At 44.7% G+C, this 19,359-nt stretch overlaps 1 protein-coding gene across 2 annotated transcripts in view; it reads right to left on the minus strand.

Moving 5' to 3' along the window:
- SS18 (SS18 subunit of BAF chromatin remodeling complex) overlaps positions 1 to 19,359 on the minus strand; it is a 184,834-nt gene that overhangs the window by 76,211 nt on the left and 89,264 nt on the right. For both annotated transcript variants that reach the window (XM_030213670.1, XM_030213676.1), the window contains exons 6-7: positions 17,983 to 18,150; positions 2,003 to 2,107 (exon numbers count right to left, since the gene is read on the minus strand). In XM_030213670.1, coding sequence (XP_030069530.1) covers positions 2,003 to 2,107; positions 17,983 to 18,150 — 273 coding nt within the window. The remainder of the gene's footprint in view (positions 1 to 2,002; positions 2,108 to 17,982; positions 18,151 to 19,359) is intronic.

The following is a 19,359-nucleotide window of genomic DNA, read 5'->3' on the forward strand; positions in this document are numbered from 1 at the left end:
CTAGCTAGAAAACAGAGAAGAACTCTGGGGGGAAAAGGTGTTTTTAAATTGTGAAACGTATTTTTACATGAACCAAAAAAAAAATAAAACAAAAAAAAACTCTCTTATAAAGGAGCTTAAGATTATTTAAAGTGCTCTGTAAGTCTTCACACCCATGAACTTTCTTCCATTCTGCTAACAACAATTTAGAACACAGTAAAGCAGGAGTTTCACTGATCTACACAATATATGCTATGCTTTCTATGTGAAAGACCAATTACAGATTTGTTCAAAAAGTAATTTACAATAAGAAACCAAAAGGTCTCAATTGTATGTCTTTAACAAAGAAAAAGCAAAACCACATTAGCTCTAATTCCAGAAACTGCCTTAATAAGGTCCCAATTAAATATAGCCCACCTGAAGGATCAAGCAGTTTGCGGTATACAGTGAATTTAAAAAGGCTTAAACATGCCATACATGGAGTTGTCAAAAAGAAATAAAAACCTGAGAAAGTTATTTCTAAAGTGCAGATTGAGAGAAGGCTGTAAAATAAATTTCAATGTGCCTGAATATTCCCTTTGCCCAATGTCAGGGAGCTCTGCAAACTGCAGTTCTAAGAGCTAATTTTTGTAGAATGTCGTGTCCTGCACTGCGCACATAGGAAATTTTTACTCCCCCTTACGGCAGCAACATTGGCAAGATTCCCAGACTTTCCCAGCCAAAGATGAGGACAGTTTAGTAGGGCAATAAATAGAGCAAATCCTAGGTCCCTCATCACTGGCCCTTACAGTGATGTGAAATATTCTATGTAGCCCTTCTCTTAAAAGGTTCCTGGCCCCCCGCTTTAAAATGAGAGTCTCTGGCAGTCACTGGGGAAAATGCTGACTTACCAATTTCAAGATTAATCGACAAACACAGGCCGTATGGGAGGGTAGCACAAATAAAGATACTGCTGAAGAAAAAGCCTTATGATGCTGTGGCATAGTGTTTCGAAAGAAACAGAATTCTGCATGCATGTGGGAAGAGGTTTTTGTGCTCTGATATAAGCAAAGGGGATCTTTTTGGTTTCAATGCTAGGCAATACATATAGCATAATACAAACAGAGTAAAAGCATGGTGGAGGCAGCACTACATTGTGGGTATGCACTGCAGTTATGGAGTCAGAGAAGATTGAGGGAAGAATGGATGGTGCAAAATACAGGTATATCGTGGAGGAAAACCTGCTCCATTCAATCACAGATCTACAACTGGACAGAAGATTCATCTTTCAAAATCACAAAGCAAAAGCAACAATGCAGTGGCTCAGCAAAAAAAAATGAATGCCCCTGAGTGGCCCTGTCAAAGCCTAGGCCGAAATCAAAGAAAAAAAAAACCCCAAACAAACCTGTGGCAAGACTTGAAGTCCACATACCACAAATGATCCTTAGCCAACTTCAGAGTTTGAGCTATATCTGGCAAGAATGGGAAAACCCTTAACCATCCAACTGTGCAAAGTTGGTAGAAGCTCATCTTAAATGACTTGTATCTATTACTGCTATTATTGCTGCAAAAGGGGCTTCCTTAATGTATGGAGTCTAAGGGTGTAAAGACTCATATGATCAAGATTTTTTAGTTTCTTATTCTTAATGACACTGAATATTTCTATAATTTCTTATGTTGAAAATATACAGTATAATCTTTAGATCAGTGAATAAGCTCCTACTTTAAAGCGTTTTTAATTGTATTTGTATGACAATAGAACATGAAAAATATACAAGGGTATGAAGACTTTTACAAGGCACTTCACTGTACATGGTTATGTCTCTTTATAACTGAAGTTATTTACTATCAAATAAGACTGTGCAAAACTATATACAAAAAATGCTAGAATGCTAACAGCATGACTTTAGTTTTTTTTCTCCTCCACTTATGAAAGGTTTCATAGAGAATGAATATCTGTTTCCCTTCATACACCACTAGTCTAAATAGCATCAAGAGTGAGCAAGGCATAGAAAATGGGAAAGTTTACATTATAAGAAATTACCATCAGGGTAATATTGCTGATTCATGCCTTCTGGAGGACCTTGTCCGCCATGATTGTATTGGTCCCCATAATAGTCTTCTTGGCCTGAGTACTGCTGTTGGGGGCCTGAAAATCCACAAATAGCAAAGATGTTAATACTTTGGGGTTTTTTTTAATTTATTACCTAGCTTAGTGCTAATTTCTGATGAAATTATGAGACATATCTCAGACACTAACCTCAACATCTCCCTTTCTTCCACCAAGATGGTCCATTAATCTATACTAGCTTTCCCATTTCTCACTTTGGGGTTAATTTCCAAAACAAAACAAAAAAAAATCCTAAAAAGTCATAAGGTGGTGAAAGAACATTTATTTCTCAAAAATGTCCAAGTTGTTATTTTTGGCACACCGATTTTAGACGTTTTGCTTTACGGTTTGTCCAAATTTCAAAGGGGAGTGATGAAGCGTTTGTTGGGTAGGACATGGACAGTCCCCAAAACAGATGTTTTTCTGCAATAATGGAATAAAATGGAAACAACTAGGACTTCTTAGCTAGACCTGTTTCAATCACGACTAAGGGGCCTTTTTACTAAGCACATGAAATCGGTGTGCACTGGGCCATTTTTTAACATGGTGGGAAAGGCCTTTAAAAAAAAAAAAAAAAAAATGGGCCAGTAAATGGCCTTGCGCTAATGTTAAAATTAGCACGTGGCTATTTACTGCCTGAGCCCTTAACGCCACCTATTCAGAAGGCAGTAAGAGTTCAAGTGCTATCCATGCAGTAATCAGGAAGCGCGCAGCAATGTGTCCACGCTACCAATTACTGCAGGGAAACCCCCCCCCCCCCCCCTCCGGTAGAAAACAGAAAATTATTTTCTACTGTGGGAAACTACACATGCGCACACATGCTACCCCGGTGGTAGGATCTATTTGGTGCACGGTAGCCCTACTGCGGCTTAGTAAAAGGGCCCCTAAGTGACCAAAAGGTTCCTTAAATGATCAAACAAACACTGGAGGGATTAAAATATAACCCCCTTTACTCCCCCAGTGGTCACTGATCTCCTCCCAGCCCCCTAAGGTGTAACTGTGACAGTACATAACAGGCTCTATGACAGCTTCCAAAATGATGGCCATTCCTACTAGGGCAGCAGACAGGTCCCAGGAGTAGCCTACTGATTAGAGCAGTGGACTGCAGAGGAGGAGACCCAGGCCCATATCCCGCTCTAAATGGTACACTTGTGGTGGAATGTGTAAGCCCTTCAAAGTGCTCTAAAAACCTACTGTACCGACATATAGGTGACATCTACAAGCTTGAGAGGCATTGTAGTGGTGTACAGTGAGTTACAATAGGTATTTTTCTGCTCCTGGAGGGCTCACCATACAATATAGGGCAGTTATGGTGAGATGTGTACCTTGGACCTTTTATGTGAAGTCCACTGCAGTGCCCCCACTAGGCTGTTCCACTACTCTGCTCGGATGTCTGTGTGGCAAGTCTCCAAAGAATGATGGCTCCCAGACATCCCAATGGCTGCTTTTTGGGCGTTTTTCTCTTGGACCTTTTAGTTGAAATGGTCCCAAAGAAAAATGCAGAGCACATCTAGGAAAAATGTGATTTTCGAAACAAAAAGATGGTAAAATTATGTCTTACCTGATAATTTTCTTTCCTTTAACGCAGCAGATGAATCCAGGAACTAGTGGGTTAAGTCCACCTACCAGCAGGTGGCGAAAGAGATAAACAAACTAAAGGCAGTGATGCCAGACGGCCAGCTCCTTCCTCAGTTAGTATGTCATTCGTAAGCATTTGCCAAGGCCAAAAATATGAAACCAATAACAACTAGAAACCATCCTCACTATGAAAAACAGAGAACCAAATAAGAATTTCGAAATAACTGCAATTTGATCCAGAAATTGGAATTCTTTCTGTGTTCCCATAGCTGTTTGAACTCTGCAAAAGAGAAAACAGAAGGAAAAAATAGCCACACTGCGCAGAAAATGAAAAAACCGTCGGCTGAACTAGGGAGGGATCCTGGATTCATCTGCTGCATTAAAGGAAAGACAATTATCAGGTAAGACAATTTTACCTTCCTTGTCACTTGCAGCAGATGAATCCAGGAACTAGTGGGATGTACCAAAGCATTCCTTAAGTAGGGTGGGAAGCCGACACTCCCCGCATCAACACTCCCGCCCCAAAACTCGCATCCTCCTGAGCAGGCACGTCTAGCCTGTAATGCTTTGCAAAAGTATAACGGGATGCCCACGTAGCCCCCTGACAAATCTCTTCCAGACAGAAGGCCGACACCTCAGCCCAAGTAGAATGCGCCTTCAGGGCCACTGGAAATGCCCGCCCTTGTAGCAGATACGCCGCTCCAATGGCTTCCCTAATCGAGCAAGCAAAGGAAACCTTAGAAGCCGCCTCACCTCGTTTCAATCCCGAGAAGAGGAAAAACAGATGATCCGAGCGTTGAAACTCATAGTAATATAGTAGATGACGGCAGAAAAAGACCTGCACGGTCCATCCAGTCTGCCCAACAAGATAACTCATATTTGCTGCTTTTTGTGTATACCCTACTTTGATTTGTACCTATGCTCTTCAGGGCACAGACCGTATAAGTCTGCCCCACACTATCCCCGCCTCCCAACCACCAGCCCCACCTCCCAACCACCGGCTCTGGCACAGGCACAGACCGTATAAGTCTGCCCAGCACTATCCTCACCTCCCCAGCCCTGCCTCCCAACCCCGGCTCTGGCACAGACCGTACAAGTCTGTCCAGCACTATCCCCGCCTCCCAACCACCAGTCCCGCTTCCCACCACCGGCTCTGGCACAGACCGTATAAGTCTGCCCAGCCCTATCTCCGCCTCCCAAACACCAGCCCCGCCTCCCGATCTTGACTAAGCTCCTGAGGATCCATTCCTTCGGCACAGGATTCCTTTATGCTTATCCCACGCATGTTTGAATTCTGTTACCGTTTTCATTTCCACCACCTCCCGCGGGAGGGCATTCCAAGCATCCACTACTCTCTCCGTGAAAAAATACTTCCTGACATTTTTCTTGAGTCTGCCCCCCTTCAATCTCATTTCATGTCCTCTCGTTCTACCACCTTCCCATCTCCGGAAAAGATTCGTTTGCGGATTAATACCTTTCAAATATTTGAACGTCTGTATCATGTCACCCCTGTTTCTCCTTTCCTCCAGAGTATACATGTTTAGTTCAGCAAGTCTCTCCTCATACGTCTTGTAACGCAAATCCCATACCATTCTTGTAGCTTTTCTTTGCACCGCTTCAATTCTTTTTACATCCTTAACAAGATACGGCCTCCAAAACTGAACACAATACTCCAGGTGGGGCCTCACCAACGACTTATACAGGGGCATCAACACCCCCTTTCTTCTGCTGGTCACACCTCTCTTTATACAGCCTAACAACCTTCTAGCTACTGCCACCGCCTTGTCACACTGTTTCGTCGCCTTCAAATCCTCAGATACTATCACCCCAAGATCCCTCTCTCCGCCCGTACCTATCAGACTCTCCCCGCCTAACACATACGTCTCCCGTGGATTTCTACTTCCTAAGTGCATCACTCTGCATTTCTTCGCATTGAATTTTAATTGCCAAACCTTAGACCGTTCTTCTAGCTTCCGTATGTCCTTTTTCATGTTTTCCACTCCCTCCGGGGTGTCCACTCTGTTACAGATCTTAGTGTCATCCGCAAATAGGCAAACTTTACCTTCTAACCCTTCGGCAATGTCACTCACAAATATATTGAACAGAATCGGCCCCAGCACCGATCCTTGAGGCACTCCACTACTTACCTTTCGCTCCTCCGAGCGAATTCCATTCACCACCACCCTCTGGCGTCTGTCCGTCAACCAGTTCCTAATCCAGTTCACCACTTCGGGTCCTATCTTCAGCCCCTCCAGTTTATTTAAGAGCCTCCTGTGGGGAACCGTGTCAAAAGCTTTGCTGAAATCTAAGTAGATTACGTCCATAGCTCGTTCCTGATTCAATTCTCCTGTCACCCAATCAAAGAACTCAATGAGGTTCGTTTGGCACGATTTCCCTTTGGTAAATCCATGCTGTCTTGGATCTTGCAACTTATTGGCTTCCAGGAAATTCACTATCCTTTCCTTCAGCATCATTAGAGATCTGCAAGTACCGAAACAAGGCTCTCCGCACGTCCAGGAAACGTAGCAAGGCAAACTCCCCCAGATAATCCTCTCTTCGAAAAGACAGAAGATAAACCGCCCGATTGACATGGAAAGCCGAAACCACTTTAGGTAGAAACGATGGCACCGTCCAGATCAACACCCCTGCTTCAGAAAACTGCAAAAAAGGATCTCTGCAAGACAAAGCCTGAATTTCAGAAATCCTCCTAGCCGAAGCAATGGCCACCAAAAACACTGTCTTAAGTGTTAGATCCTTCTCAGAAACCCTATTCAATAGCTCAAACGGTGGGGTCTGGAGGGCTCGCAGTACCACATTCAAATGCCACGCTGGGCACAGCTGCCACAGAGGAGGCCAAAGCCAAAGAGCCCCGCGTAGGAAACGGACCACATCCGAGTGAGCTGCTAAAGAGGAACCGTCCAGTTTGCCCCTAAAACAAGCTAGCGCGGCCACCTGCACTCAAAGGGAATAATATGCCAATCCCTTTTGAAGACCATGCTGAAGGAACTCCAGAATAACCGGAATGTCCGCCCGAAAAGGCGATTCAGCACGCAAAGCACACCACGTCGAGAAAGAGTAAGCTGCTGAAGTAGACTGCTTCCGTGCCCCCCAAAAGAGTGGCAATGACTAGAACTGAAAATCCCTTCTTCCTCAACTGCCGCCTCTCAATAGCCAGGCCGTAAGATCAAAGCGGGAGGGACTTTCCATCTGAACTGGCCCTTGATGCAGCAGATCGGGAGTCACCGGAAGTCGCATTGGTGGCTCTGAGAGTGCTCGAACGAGATCCGCATACCACGGCCATCGGGGCCAGTCTGGGGCCACTAGAACAACCGGCCCCCGATGCCGCCCTATGTGGTAAAGAACTCTCCCTATCAGAGGCCACGGAGGAAAAACATATAGTAGCTGTTGTTCCGGCCATAGCTGGAGAAGAGCGTCCAGTCCTGCGGATCCTGGCTGCCGTTTGCGGCTGAAGAACTGGGGAACTTTGACACTGCAAGCCATGACCATGAGATCCATTACTGGTCTTCCCCAACGTTGACAGATCAGCCGAAAAGCCGAGACCAACAGCGTCCATTCCGCTGCGTCCAAAAGAGTCCGGCTGAGAAAATCCGTTTGAACATTGTCTTGACCCGCAATGTGCGCTGCCGACAGACTCTGAACATGCGCTTCCGCCCATACTAGAAGACAAGATGCTTCCACTGCCAAGGGAAGACTGCAAGTGCCCCCCTGCCGATCGATGTAGGCCACCGTCGTGGTGTTGGCCGAGAATACACGAATTGCCTGCCCCTGCAGAAGGTCCTGAAAACTCCGCAGCGCATTCATGACTGCTCGCAACTCCAGACGATTTATCAGCCAAGTCGCTTTGAGAGGGGTCCACGATCCTTGGGCTACTTGATGAAGACAATGGGCTCCCCAGCCCACAAAGCTGGCATCCGTCACGACTACCACCCAGTTGGGAGACGCCAGAGAAACACCCTTCTGCAAACTGGCTGACCAGAGCCACCACACGAGACTGTCCCTGGCCCAGCTCGCCAAGGAAGGCGTCGTTGATAATCCAGCGACACTGGCAACCATCTGCTCAAAAGGAAATTCTGAAGAGGCCACATGTGAGTCCTTGCCCATGGAATGACCTCCAAGGTCGCCGTCATGGAACCGAGGATCTGAACATAGTCCCACACTCGGGGAGCACGACGACTCAATAAGGTCCGTACCTGAGAAAGCAATTTGATCCTTCGCCCCTCGGGGAGAAACACCTTCCCCCGCTTCGTATCGAATTGCACTCCAAGATACTCCAGACTGTGAGTAGGAACCAGATGACTCTTGTCCAGATTGACCACCCAACCTAAGGATTGCAACACCGCAATCAGTCAGTGACCACTCGACTCTCCTCTGCTGTCGTCGCCCGAATCAGCCAGTCGTCGAGATATGAATGCACTCGAATCTCCTCCTTCCGCAGACACACCACCACCACCACCATGACCTTGGAAAAAGTGCGTGGGGCAGTCGCCAGACCGAAAGGAAGGGCCCGAAACTGGAAATGCTAACCCAGCACCGCAAATCTGAGAAATCTCTGATGGGGCTGCCAAATGGGATGTGCAGGTAAGCTTCCCTCAAATTGAGAGCCGTCAAAAACTCGCCTGGTTGAACAGCAGCAATAACTGCCCTTAATGTCTCCATGCGGAAGTGATGAACCCGCAAAAACTGGTTTACTTTTCTGAGATCGAGAATAGCCCGAAAAGCCCCTCCTTTCTTTGGAACCACAAAGAAGATGGAGTACCAACCTGTGCGCCTTTCGAGAGGAGGAACAGGAATGATAGCCCCTATCCTTAGCAGGTCTCGCAAACACTGCAGAATCGCTGTCCTCTTGGCCCGTGATATACAGCAGGACTCCAGAAAAAAAGTCTGTGATGGGAGAGAAGAATTCTAGCTTGTAACCTTCTTGCACCACATCAAGGACCCACTGGTCCGAAGTAATTCTGGCCCACTCTGGAAGAAACAGAGAAAGCCGACCACCGATCTGCTCTCCAACATTGGGAGGCCCGAGAAGCCCCCTGACGAGAGGGGGGTCCAGCCAGATGCTTCTCGTTGTGAAAGGAAGAACGCTGCCCAAAACGAGGACGCTGAAAGGCTGCGTTGGACCGCCCCGGGCGATACCATCGCGTCTCTCTGAAACGTGACTTCGAGGCTCCCTGCCTGGAAGTAGACTTGGGTCTATCCTCCGGAAGACGCAGAGATTTGGAATCCCCCAAATCTTTAGCAATCTTTTCTAGGTCTTCCCCAAAAAGCAGTTTCCCTTGGAAAGGCAATTTAATGAGCCGTTGCTTAGCCAAGTACGCCAGCCCAATATACATCAGCGACATCTGAGGAGTTCCCGGCATATCAGACTCCGAAATCGAATCCATGACAGAATGTAGCCAACTGAGACAAGCTCTAGCTGCATAAGAAATACAAACAGAAGCTTGAAGTGTCAAAGCAGCCACCTCAAAGGCACGTTTTAAAAAGGCCTCTAGCTGTCTGTCTTGCATATCCTTAAGTGCTACACCACCTTCCACTGGAAGAGTAGCCTTCTTAGTGACCGCCGTCACCAGGGCATCCACCCTAGGTACAAGCAAAACTGCTCTAAACGGTCCGCTGAAACCTGATACAGCCTGGCCATAGCCCTGGCTACTTTCAGCCCCCCATCCGGATCCGCCCACTTGGCCAAAATCAACTCTTCAATAGCTTCATGTACCGGAAAGGCCTTAGAAGGTCTTCTGGTACTAGCCATCTTGGGGTTGACCGCCTGAGAAGCCACAACCTCAGACTCCTCTATATTCAGGGCTTCCAGCGCCTGAGAGATAAAGGAGGACAACTCCTTATGGAAAATCCTCACGGCGGAAGAGTCCTCCGGTTGGTCAGTGAGGACACCGTCCTCCACGACCTCTACCCCCGTCTGCTCTGAGAGAGCCACCAAGGAGGGAGCTCCAGGCGACTGTATGCAGGACCCCTTCTCAGACCCCCCAAAAAGCCTAGGCTTTTTAAGAGAGGAGAAATACTCTGGGGAAAAACCCAAAATCTCTTGGTTACGCCCAGAGAGGATCAAAGGCCGAAGCTGTCGCAGCCACGTTGGGGGGGGGGGGGGGGGGGAGGCCCTTTTCAATTAAAAATGCCTGATGGAGTAGCAAAATAAACTCTGGCGAAACACCCTCCCCCGCAATGGAGGGGGTCGCAGCCATGGCACCTGTACCACCGCCCACTGTGCCTGACGACCCCCCCCCCCCCCCCGACTCCCCTACCAGCAGAGAAGAAGCTTTGGCCAAAACCGCTACCGAAGCCGGCTCCGCGACCGATCGCAAAATGGCCCGAGAATCGCCAGGCTCCGGCCGGGAAAGCACGCTCTCGGGAGGGGGGGCACCGCTCCATTAAGTCCCGCCAAATTAGCGTAAAGGCCCGCCACCAAACGCCGTTTCCTGCATCAGGAACAGCGTTTTACCACCTCCGCTGCCATTGCCTGCCCCCGAACAGGAACCCAGCAGGACTTACCCCGGACCAGGAAAGCGCGGGAACTAACAGCTGAGCCGAAGAAAAAAAACTCTCCGACTCCACTTCGAGGCAGGCTCAGACAAGCAGGCAACAGAAACAGGACTCAGACTGCAGTAACACAAACCTGCTCTCAGCAAAAACACACTTCCCTTTGCTTCTCTGTTTCGCTTTTAAATAAATTCTATGGTTCTCTTTTTTTTTTTTTTTTTTAGTGAGGAGGCACAAACAGGGAAGGGAAGGAACAGCAAAAGCCTGTTCAGAGGAAATTTGAGGTGCAGCAGGGACCCAGCAACTGAGTATGCTGCCAAAGGGGACACCACCAGTCCGCCACCCCCAGCTCAAACTGGCCACTGGCCCAGGAGCACCCTGAGAGGCCTTGGGCCCAGGAGCTAGAGAAAAGCCGTCCACCACCTGCTGAGAGAGAGACATACTAACTGAGGAAGAAGCTGGCCATCTGGCATCACTGCCTTTATTTTGTTTATCTCTATCTCCACCTGCTGGTAGGCGGACTTAACCCACTACTTCCTGGATTCATCTGCTGCAAATGACAAGGAAAGACCTTTTCAGGTTCCAAAAAGGCTATGTTCACCACTTAATTTTTTAGACGTTTCTAGCAAATCATCCAAAATGTTTTGCTAGAAACTTCTATTGAAAATGCCCCTCTTCACGTAGTATAGGTTTTCATTAACTTTGCATGTATGATTTAAAAATGTCCTTATATTTATGTACCGTCTAGCATGTTTAGCTGATATCAAGTAACACTTTGCCTAATTAACCACAAGAACACACACGCTGCTTACTTTTTCTACACACTAACTGTGAAAAAACAGAATTTAACGAAGAAAACAGATGTTATCAAATTTTTGTAACAAATGAAATACAGCATGAAACAACTTATTGCTGAATTTCCAACAAAAAAAATAGGACAATTGGTGGGAGGAAGAGGGGGCTTAAATAATCTTCTGAAAAAGACTGATAAAATTAGTACAACAGAACATCAGAAAAGCAGTGACAGCAGAGGAAGAACTTGACCATGTGATCATCACTGCAATAAGACAGTGGCATACATGTCTTTGCAACACAGCAGATTTGATGGCAGATAAAGAGCTGTAGCATAAAACTGAAACCACGCTTTTGCGGATAACTACTTACAAGTACTGCCAATACATTAACAGTCCTGTAATCATGCTATCTTTAGATTTATCTGCAGTGTTTGACCTGGTACATCACACTATTCTACTCAATAGATTATCTCAATTAGGATTTTGTGGCATAGGTTAATATTAGGCAAATCACGCTTTGATCATGCCCAGCCTCTTCGTTTTAACCTACACTGGCTCCCCATTATAGACCGCATTACCTTCAAAATATGCTCATTGACTCACAAGTAGAGAGCTGCACGGGAACGGGGTTTGCGGGAATCCCGCAGGATTCCCGCAGGGACGGAAGCAGTTCTACGGGGTTCCCGCAGGGACGGAAGCAGTTCTGCGGGGTTCCCGCAGGGAGGGAAGCAGTTCTGCAGGGTTCCCGCGGGGATGGAAGCAGGTCCTGTGGGTTTCCCGTGGGGATGGAAGCAGTTCTGCGGGGTTCCTGTGGAAGTGTAAGCTGCACTGCATCAGTCTCTCATCTACCAAGTACCTTGAGTGTTGTCTCCTCCTCCTCTTCCTCCTTGCTTTAACAGCACAAATGTGGAAAGTCTTCCGTTAAGGAAGTGGTAAAGACACAAATGATGATGGAATTCAAAAAGACTTGGGATGAACACAGAGGATCTTTAATTAGAAAATGGAAGTTATAAAAATCCCAACCTTAAATGGCTGCATGTGTGTGGATGTGTCAAGTGACGCTTAGATGGCGACTCTGGCTGTGATTAACTAGGGCCGATACCGGGCAGACTTGTATGGTCTGTGTCTAATATATGGCAGTCTGGTTTAGGATGGGCTAGAAAGGGCTTAAACAGCAACTTCAGTGGCTGGAACATAAGGACAGTGCTGGTCAGATTTTTACGGTCTGTATCCCACAAATGAGAAGACGAATAGACTGGAGTGGGCTTCAACGAGAACTCCAGTTGGAACATAAGTATAGGGCTAGATAGACTTCTATGGTCTATGTTCCAGAAACACAAAAGAAAGTATATATCATCACACTCAATTTAATCATGAATTGATAATGAGTGTGACTATTGGGCAGACTGGATGGACCGTTCAGGTCTTTATTTGCTGTCACTTACTATGTTACAATTAATCCTCTTTGCTCCCAGGCTGATGAGCAAACCTCAGGTCTGACACCTGACCTACTGGCGCGTGCATGTGGTGACCTTTCAGCACACAGTGCCAGAAATCAAAGACAAATCTTACATGTGCACACCAGAGTGTTCTAAGTTTCAGCTTCCATTCCTTACTTGCCTACAGTGATGTGGCTCAAATCCAGAGAGAGACTGAGGGAGCTGGCCAGAATTTTCTTTTATGTGCCATTAAATTCTTGCAGGGATGGGTGGGGATGGGTTAAATTCTTGTGGGGACAGGTTGTGATGGGTTACATTTTTGCAGGGATGAGTGGGGATGGGTAAGATTCTAGCAGGGACGGGTGGGGATGGGTAAGATTTCTGTCCCCATGCAACTCTCTACTCACAAGATAATATATGGGGAAGCCCCTGCTTACATGCTAGATTTAATTGATCTGCCATCCAGAAATTCTTTGATATTTGCTCGATCCTACCTTAACCTACACTATCCAAGCTGCAAGTCAGTTAAATATAAACTGCTTTTTTCATCATCTTTCTCCTACGTCAGCCCAAAGTCCTGGAATGTTCTACCAAGGTATCTAAAGGAGATTGACGATCACCAGCTATTCAAGAAATCTTTAAAAACATTTTTCTTCGAGAAAGCTTATCCTACCAATTAACGCTTAATCCCCGCCTACCTCAATTTGTCTATACCCATTTACTACTCCAACCTATTCAAGCATCCTTGTATACTCCTGTTCTTTCCCGTCTTTCTGACTTGTCATGTTATTACCCTCATCGCATTATAACCTTTTGTAACATTGTAGGCCACATTGTGCTCGCTCTAGTGAGAAAATGTGGGGTATAAATGTACCACAAATAAATAAATAGCTTTTGACTGGTTCCAATCATCTCTCTCTGATCGACTTTACGATGTTCATTTCCAGAATGACATGTCAACACCTTTTCTGCTGCCCTCAGGAGTACGGCAGGGCTCTATCTTATCTGCAATGTTGTTTAATATTTTTATGGCACCTTTCCTCACCTTGGCTCAATCCTTAGGCTTCACATCTTATATATATGCAAACGATATTCAATTGCTACATCCTTTAGATTATCATAACTCGAACATGATTCCTGATATAAACACTGACACTAAACTGGTGATGTGGCTTCATAATAATAGGCTTGTGCTTAAATCTAGAGAAGTCAAGATGCATCCTATTTTCAAAATCCCTAATATTGTTCTACGACATCCTCTCATGCTCTCTTCAGTCCCAATTCCTCAACATTCTACAGCAAGAGTTCTAGGAATGCTTTTAGACGAGCTCTCATTTCGACCACAGATCACTACAATAATTCGAAGATGGTTTTATTTCGTCTCCAACAGATCAGATCAATTAAATCTCTGATATACCCTAAGGCTTTAAATATCTTGATCCACTCTTTTGTTATAACTCAACTTGATTATTGCAATGTCCTCTACAATGGTCTCCATCAAAAAGATATCTGTCTTTTACAACTCGTACAAAATACCACTGTTAACCTGATCACAGAACCAAGAAATTTTGATCATATCATTCCCTTTCTAAAGGAAGCACATTGGCTTTCTTCACCGCACAGAATTATCTACAAACATTACTCTTAGTACATGAAACTCTAGTACTTGGCAAACCTCAATATCTGTCCCGTCTTTTGACTCCCTTCACGATCATTGAGATCAGCAACTCATCGCTTGGTTCTCTCATTTAGAAAACTTTTTCATGAGCGTACTAGGGCAGCTATTTTTTTGGTAAAGGGTCCAGAAAATTGGAATAAACTCCTACAAACCCTGCATGAAAACACAACACTACAACAATTGAAGACTAACTTGAAAACATTTCTTTTTCAAGATGCATATAATTGAGGACATGACCCTACATTTATGTCCATCCCCTCTTTGAAGATGAGCCTAGATAACAGCTTATCCCCTTTTTTGAGCAGTCCCATGCAACCTGTTAATATTGTAGTTCCACCCCCACCTTTACCCACTGCTTCAGTCTAGTTTACCCTTTTTCAGCTTCCTCTCTCTTTTTTTTTTAAGACTGTAAGCTGCCTAGATGTATTTGCAATGGGTGGGGTAGTGAACACTTAATAAACTTGAAACTGTACCCTCCATACAGTCTGCCTAACAAGATAAACTCAGGGGCCCTTTTACTAAGGTGCGCCGAAAAATGGGCTGCACTAGTGTAGGCGTGTGTTTTGGGCGTGCGCAGATCCATTTTTCAGCGTGCCTGTAAAAAATGCCTTTTTAAAATTTTTGCCATAAATGGACGTGCAGCAAAATAAAAATTGGCACGCTTCCATTTTAGGTCCGAGACCTTACTGCCAGCCATTGACTTAGCGGTAAGGTCTCATGCATTAACCATGTGGTAATCATCTACGCATGTAGAATGACAATTACCGTCCGGTTTCTGCCACATGCCAGAAAATAAAAATGATTTTTCGGCGCACATAGCAGACACACGTCAAAAATGAAATTACTGCAAGGACCACGCGGTAGCCAGGCGGTAACCCCAAACTGATGTGCGTTGGGCACGCGTAGGCGCCTACACGGCCCCTCATTGGATAAAGTATGATGCAATACTACATATGCATACTTGATCTCGATTTGTCCTTGCCATTTTCAGGGTGCAGACCATAAAAATCTGCCCGACACTGGCTTGTTCTCCAACTACAGAATCTGTCATTAAAGCCCCACTTCAGCCCATCCAAATCTATATAGCCATGATCAGGGCACAGACCATAGAAGTCTGCCCTGCACTGGCTTTGCTTCCCAATTACTGAGGTTGCATCTAAGCACCACTAACTTTGTTTGGTTCCATTCTTTCCAAGCAGGATTCCTTTGTGCTTATCCCACGAATTTCTGAATTCCGTTACCATTTTCATGTCCACCACTTCCTGCAGGAGGGCATGTCAGATACCTACTACCCTCTCAGTGAAAAAGCACTTCCTAATGTTATTCCTGAGTCGGCTGCCCTGCAACCTCAATTTATGTCCATTAGTTCTACCGCCTTTCCATCTATGGAAAGGGTTTGTTTGTACATTAATACCTTTCAAATATTTCAATGTCTATCATATTACCCGTCTCTCCTTTCCTCCAGGGTATACACATCTTCAGGTCATCAAGTCTCTCCTCATACATCTTGTGGCACAAACCCCATACAATTTTTGTCGCTTTTCTCTGAACTTCTTATGTACTTATAAGACTTTACATCCTTAGCAAGATACGGTCCCCAAAGTTGAACACAATACTCCAAGTGGGGACTCACCAACAGGCATCAACAACTCCTTTCTTCTGCTGGTTATACCCCTCTCTATGCAGCCTAATATCCTTCTAACTGTGCCTACCGTCTTGTCACACAGTATCTGAGGATCTCAAGGTGATAAAGCAATCATCCCAAGGTCCCTCTCCTGAGATGTGCTTATCAATCTCTTGTACTACTACTACTATTTAACATTTCTAGAGCGCTACAAAGTGTACGCAGCGCTGTACAAACACAGAAGAAAGACAGTCCCTGCTCAAAGAGCTTACAATCTAATAGACAAAAAGTAAAGCATTTAAATTTAAAATATTTAAGCAGTCAAGCACAAGAGAACAGTCACAGAAGGACTGAAGATGTTGAAGGGTGGTCAGTGTGATTAGGTGTAACTCTGGTTGGAGTAGTGGGAGAAGGTGATAGAAGAATAGAAATGGGTGAGGTAAAGTAATGAGTGGGTTGATAGGGAGGTTATATAAGACATGTCACTCTAGGGGTGGGTGGGTAGAGGGGTAAGGTGGGCGGGACTAAGTCTAAAGCAGGAGAAGGTATTCTCTGCAGCCTATCTGTGAGATGGAAAATGCTCTCTGAAGCTGCTGCTATAAGTTGTTAGTTTTCTCTCCCTGAAAGAGATCCAAGCCACACCCACGAAGTTCAAACTGTCAGTGGGGAGGGTGAGGGGAGGAAATGGCAGTGCTTGATGAAAAAGAGAGCTCAGTTTGATAGGAGATATACTATAGGATGTCATTCTGAGGCCAGGCTAAGTCTAAAGCAGGAGAAGGTATTCTCTGCAGCCTATCTGTGAGATGGAAAATGCTCTCTGAAGCTGCTGCTATAAGTTGTTAGTTTTCTCTCCCTGAAAGAGATCCAAGCCACACCCACGAAGTTCAAACTGTCAGTGGGGAGGGTGAGGGGAGGAAATGGCAGTGCTTGATGAAAAAGAGAGCTCAGTTTGATAGGAGATATACTATAGGATGTCATTCTGAGGCCAGGCTAAGTCTAAAGCAGGAGAAGGTATTCTCTGCAGCCTATCTGTGAGATGGAAAATGCTCTCTGAAGCTGCTGCTATAAGTTGTTAGTTTTCTCTCCCTGAAAGAGATCCAAGCCACACCCACGAAGTTCAAACTGTCAGTGGGGAGGGTGAGGGGAGGAAATGGCAGTGCTTGATGAAAAAGAGAGCTCAGTTTGATAGGAGATATACTATAGGATGTCATTCTGAGGCCAGGCTACATCTCCTTTGGTTTTCCATACCTCAAGTGTATCACTCTGCACTATGCATTAAATTTTAAAGTCCAGACTTTTGACCATTCTTCTCATTTTTGGATATCTCTTCTCAGAATTTCTACTCCCTCTGGGGTGTCCAATCTTGTGCAATTTTCATATCATCCGCAAAAAGGCAAACTTTTCTTTCTGACGCTTTAGCAAGGACTCACACAAATATATCAAACATACTTGGCCTAGTTAACGATCCCTGAGCACTCCACTTCTCACCTTCCTTTCCTCCGAGCAAATTCCATTTACCACCACTCTGTCGCCTGTGGGTCAACCAGTTTCCAATCCAGTTCCCCATTTTGGGTTCTCTGCATTTGTGTCTGCCGGGGGAGGATATTTTGAACAAATTCTATGACTAAAATGAACCTTACTTACTTTGCAGGAGTAACTCCACCTTTGTTATTAATCAAAAAATTCACACAATTATTTTGCTAAATGTGTACCCTGGACAACCATTATGTTTAATTTCAATTTGCTATCTTGTATTTTACAAGGCATTTGACAACAGCATTAGAGTATGGTTAGTGTATTGTTATTGCCTTGTTTTCAATAAATGTCTGCAGATTTCCTTAAATCTTAACTTAAAAAGGCACAGAGTTACAAGGTAAAATACACAGGTTCCTTTTTTTCCCCCAATTACCATGTAGTTAAACTAAGTGAAGGAGCATGCTAGATTTAGGACTTATTGAAGAAAACTAGTAACTTAATGGCAAATGGCATCCTTGAGTACATGTGACCAAAACAGGATATATGTCTCTTAGCTGGGGCAGCTATCACAGCCATCCCAAGCCTGCAATTTGCTGTGCCAACATGCCTTCTTTCTGCAACAAACCAACCACTGTGTCAGAGGACAAGAGCATTTTGAAAACAGCAAACTGGAAACAACTGATGACCGGACTGAGCCCAGTAAGTGATATAATCAAGATTTATTCCGTTAAATCGAGAGTTAAAAACAGAAATCATAACAGTCTGCTTCTTCAGTTGCTGAAAACAAAAACAGAAGCAAGTTTGTGTACGCTTACCTTGCTGAGGTGGCCTATAGGGTGGAATTTGCCTCTGACCCATCATGTGATTTCCCTGGTTAACTTGACCCATTATGCCCATAGGTGGCTGTTGTCCTTGATAATGCTGCCCACCTCCCTGTGGCATACTGTATTGTTGAGAAGGCGGCTGCTGGTGCATCATGGGACCTAAATAAAATCAAAAGCAGTTCTTACCAAAGCCTCATCACCATTCCGATAAAAAAACAAACAGAACACACGCATTTCACATTTAATGAACTTAAGTGGTATGTACCTGTTTTGAGCCTCTGGTAAAGATGGTTAAATTGACAATCAACCATAGCTGATGGTCCTTTTTACAAGTAAAAAAAATACAAGTTCAATTTGGATTTATCAGATGAAAATGAAAGCACCTTTGCTTACTTGTAATGAAGGTTCTTTGCAGACAATAAGATAAATTAGACACAAGTGGGTGACATCATCCAACAGCTAAGAACGAGAAAAATGACATATAGCCCCCCCAGTTCAAGTCAACATTTGGAAGAGAAGGAAGGCAGGCAGGATTGTGTCCAATATATCCAGCAATCTACAGAGAATCCCCATGAGAGGTAGGCAACTTCATTTTCTGGAGACAAGCATGAAACTCCAGAATCACATTATTCAAGACTTCACTCCAGCATTGAACATGTTGATATGAACATACAATTCTTGTTGAGAAACATTTTTTTTTTGCTTAAGTAGCCCTTGCCACAACACCCCCCCCCCCCCCCCAAAAAAAAAACAAAAAACAAAAAAAAAAACCAGGATTTCTATGCACTGCTCTGGATCAAAGACATTGTCCCTTCTGAAAGAACAATACAGGCAGCAGTGAGACAAAAAGTATGCAGAGAAGACCAAGGTGTTGCTTTGCAGATCTCTTCTAAGTAGTTATTTTTAAATGGCCTCGAAAACACAAGGTAACCGGTCCACAAAAGCCAAGGTGAAGATGATGATGGTAGTGGATGAAATATTTATTAGTACTACTACAATACTTAGAAAAATTAAAAACTTATGTTTATCCAAAAATTAGGCTACCTCAGGAGGGCAAAAGAACTGTTAGAACAAATGGCCATTTGTTAGGATATAAATGTGGCTGCAGTTCAATCACAAATTAAGTATGAACGGGGACTCTTTGATAAAGCATTGAGGGCCTCTTATCAAGCCATGCTAGTGGCTTTCGGTGTGATAATGGCGACAAAGCCCATTCACTTTGACTAGGTTCTGTTTCAACTGCAGAATGGGAACCAGTAGAGCAGCTTGATAAAAGAGGCCCTGAGTGAAACACGATTCCCCCAAGCAAACAACTTTCAGATAAGTGATTAAATATTTTGAAAATTTTATATAAATGAGAAGTCTATG

The sequence above is a fragment of the Microcaecilia unicolor genome, chromosome 1 (genome assembly GCF_901765095.1).
Source record: "Microcaecilia unicolor chromosome 1, aMicUni1.1, whole genome shotgun sequence".
NCBI classification, from domain to species: Eukaryota; Metazoa; Chordata; class Amphibia; order Gymnophiona; family Siphonopidae; genus Microcaecilia; species Microcaecilia unicolor.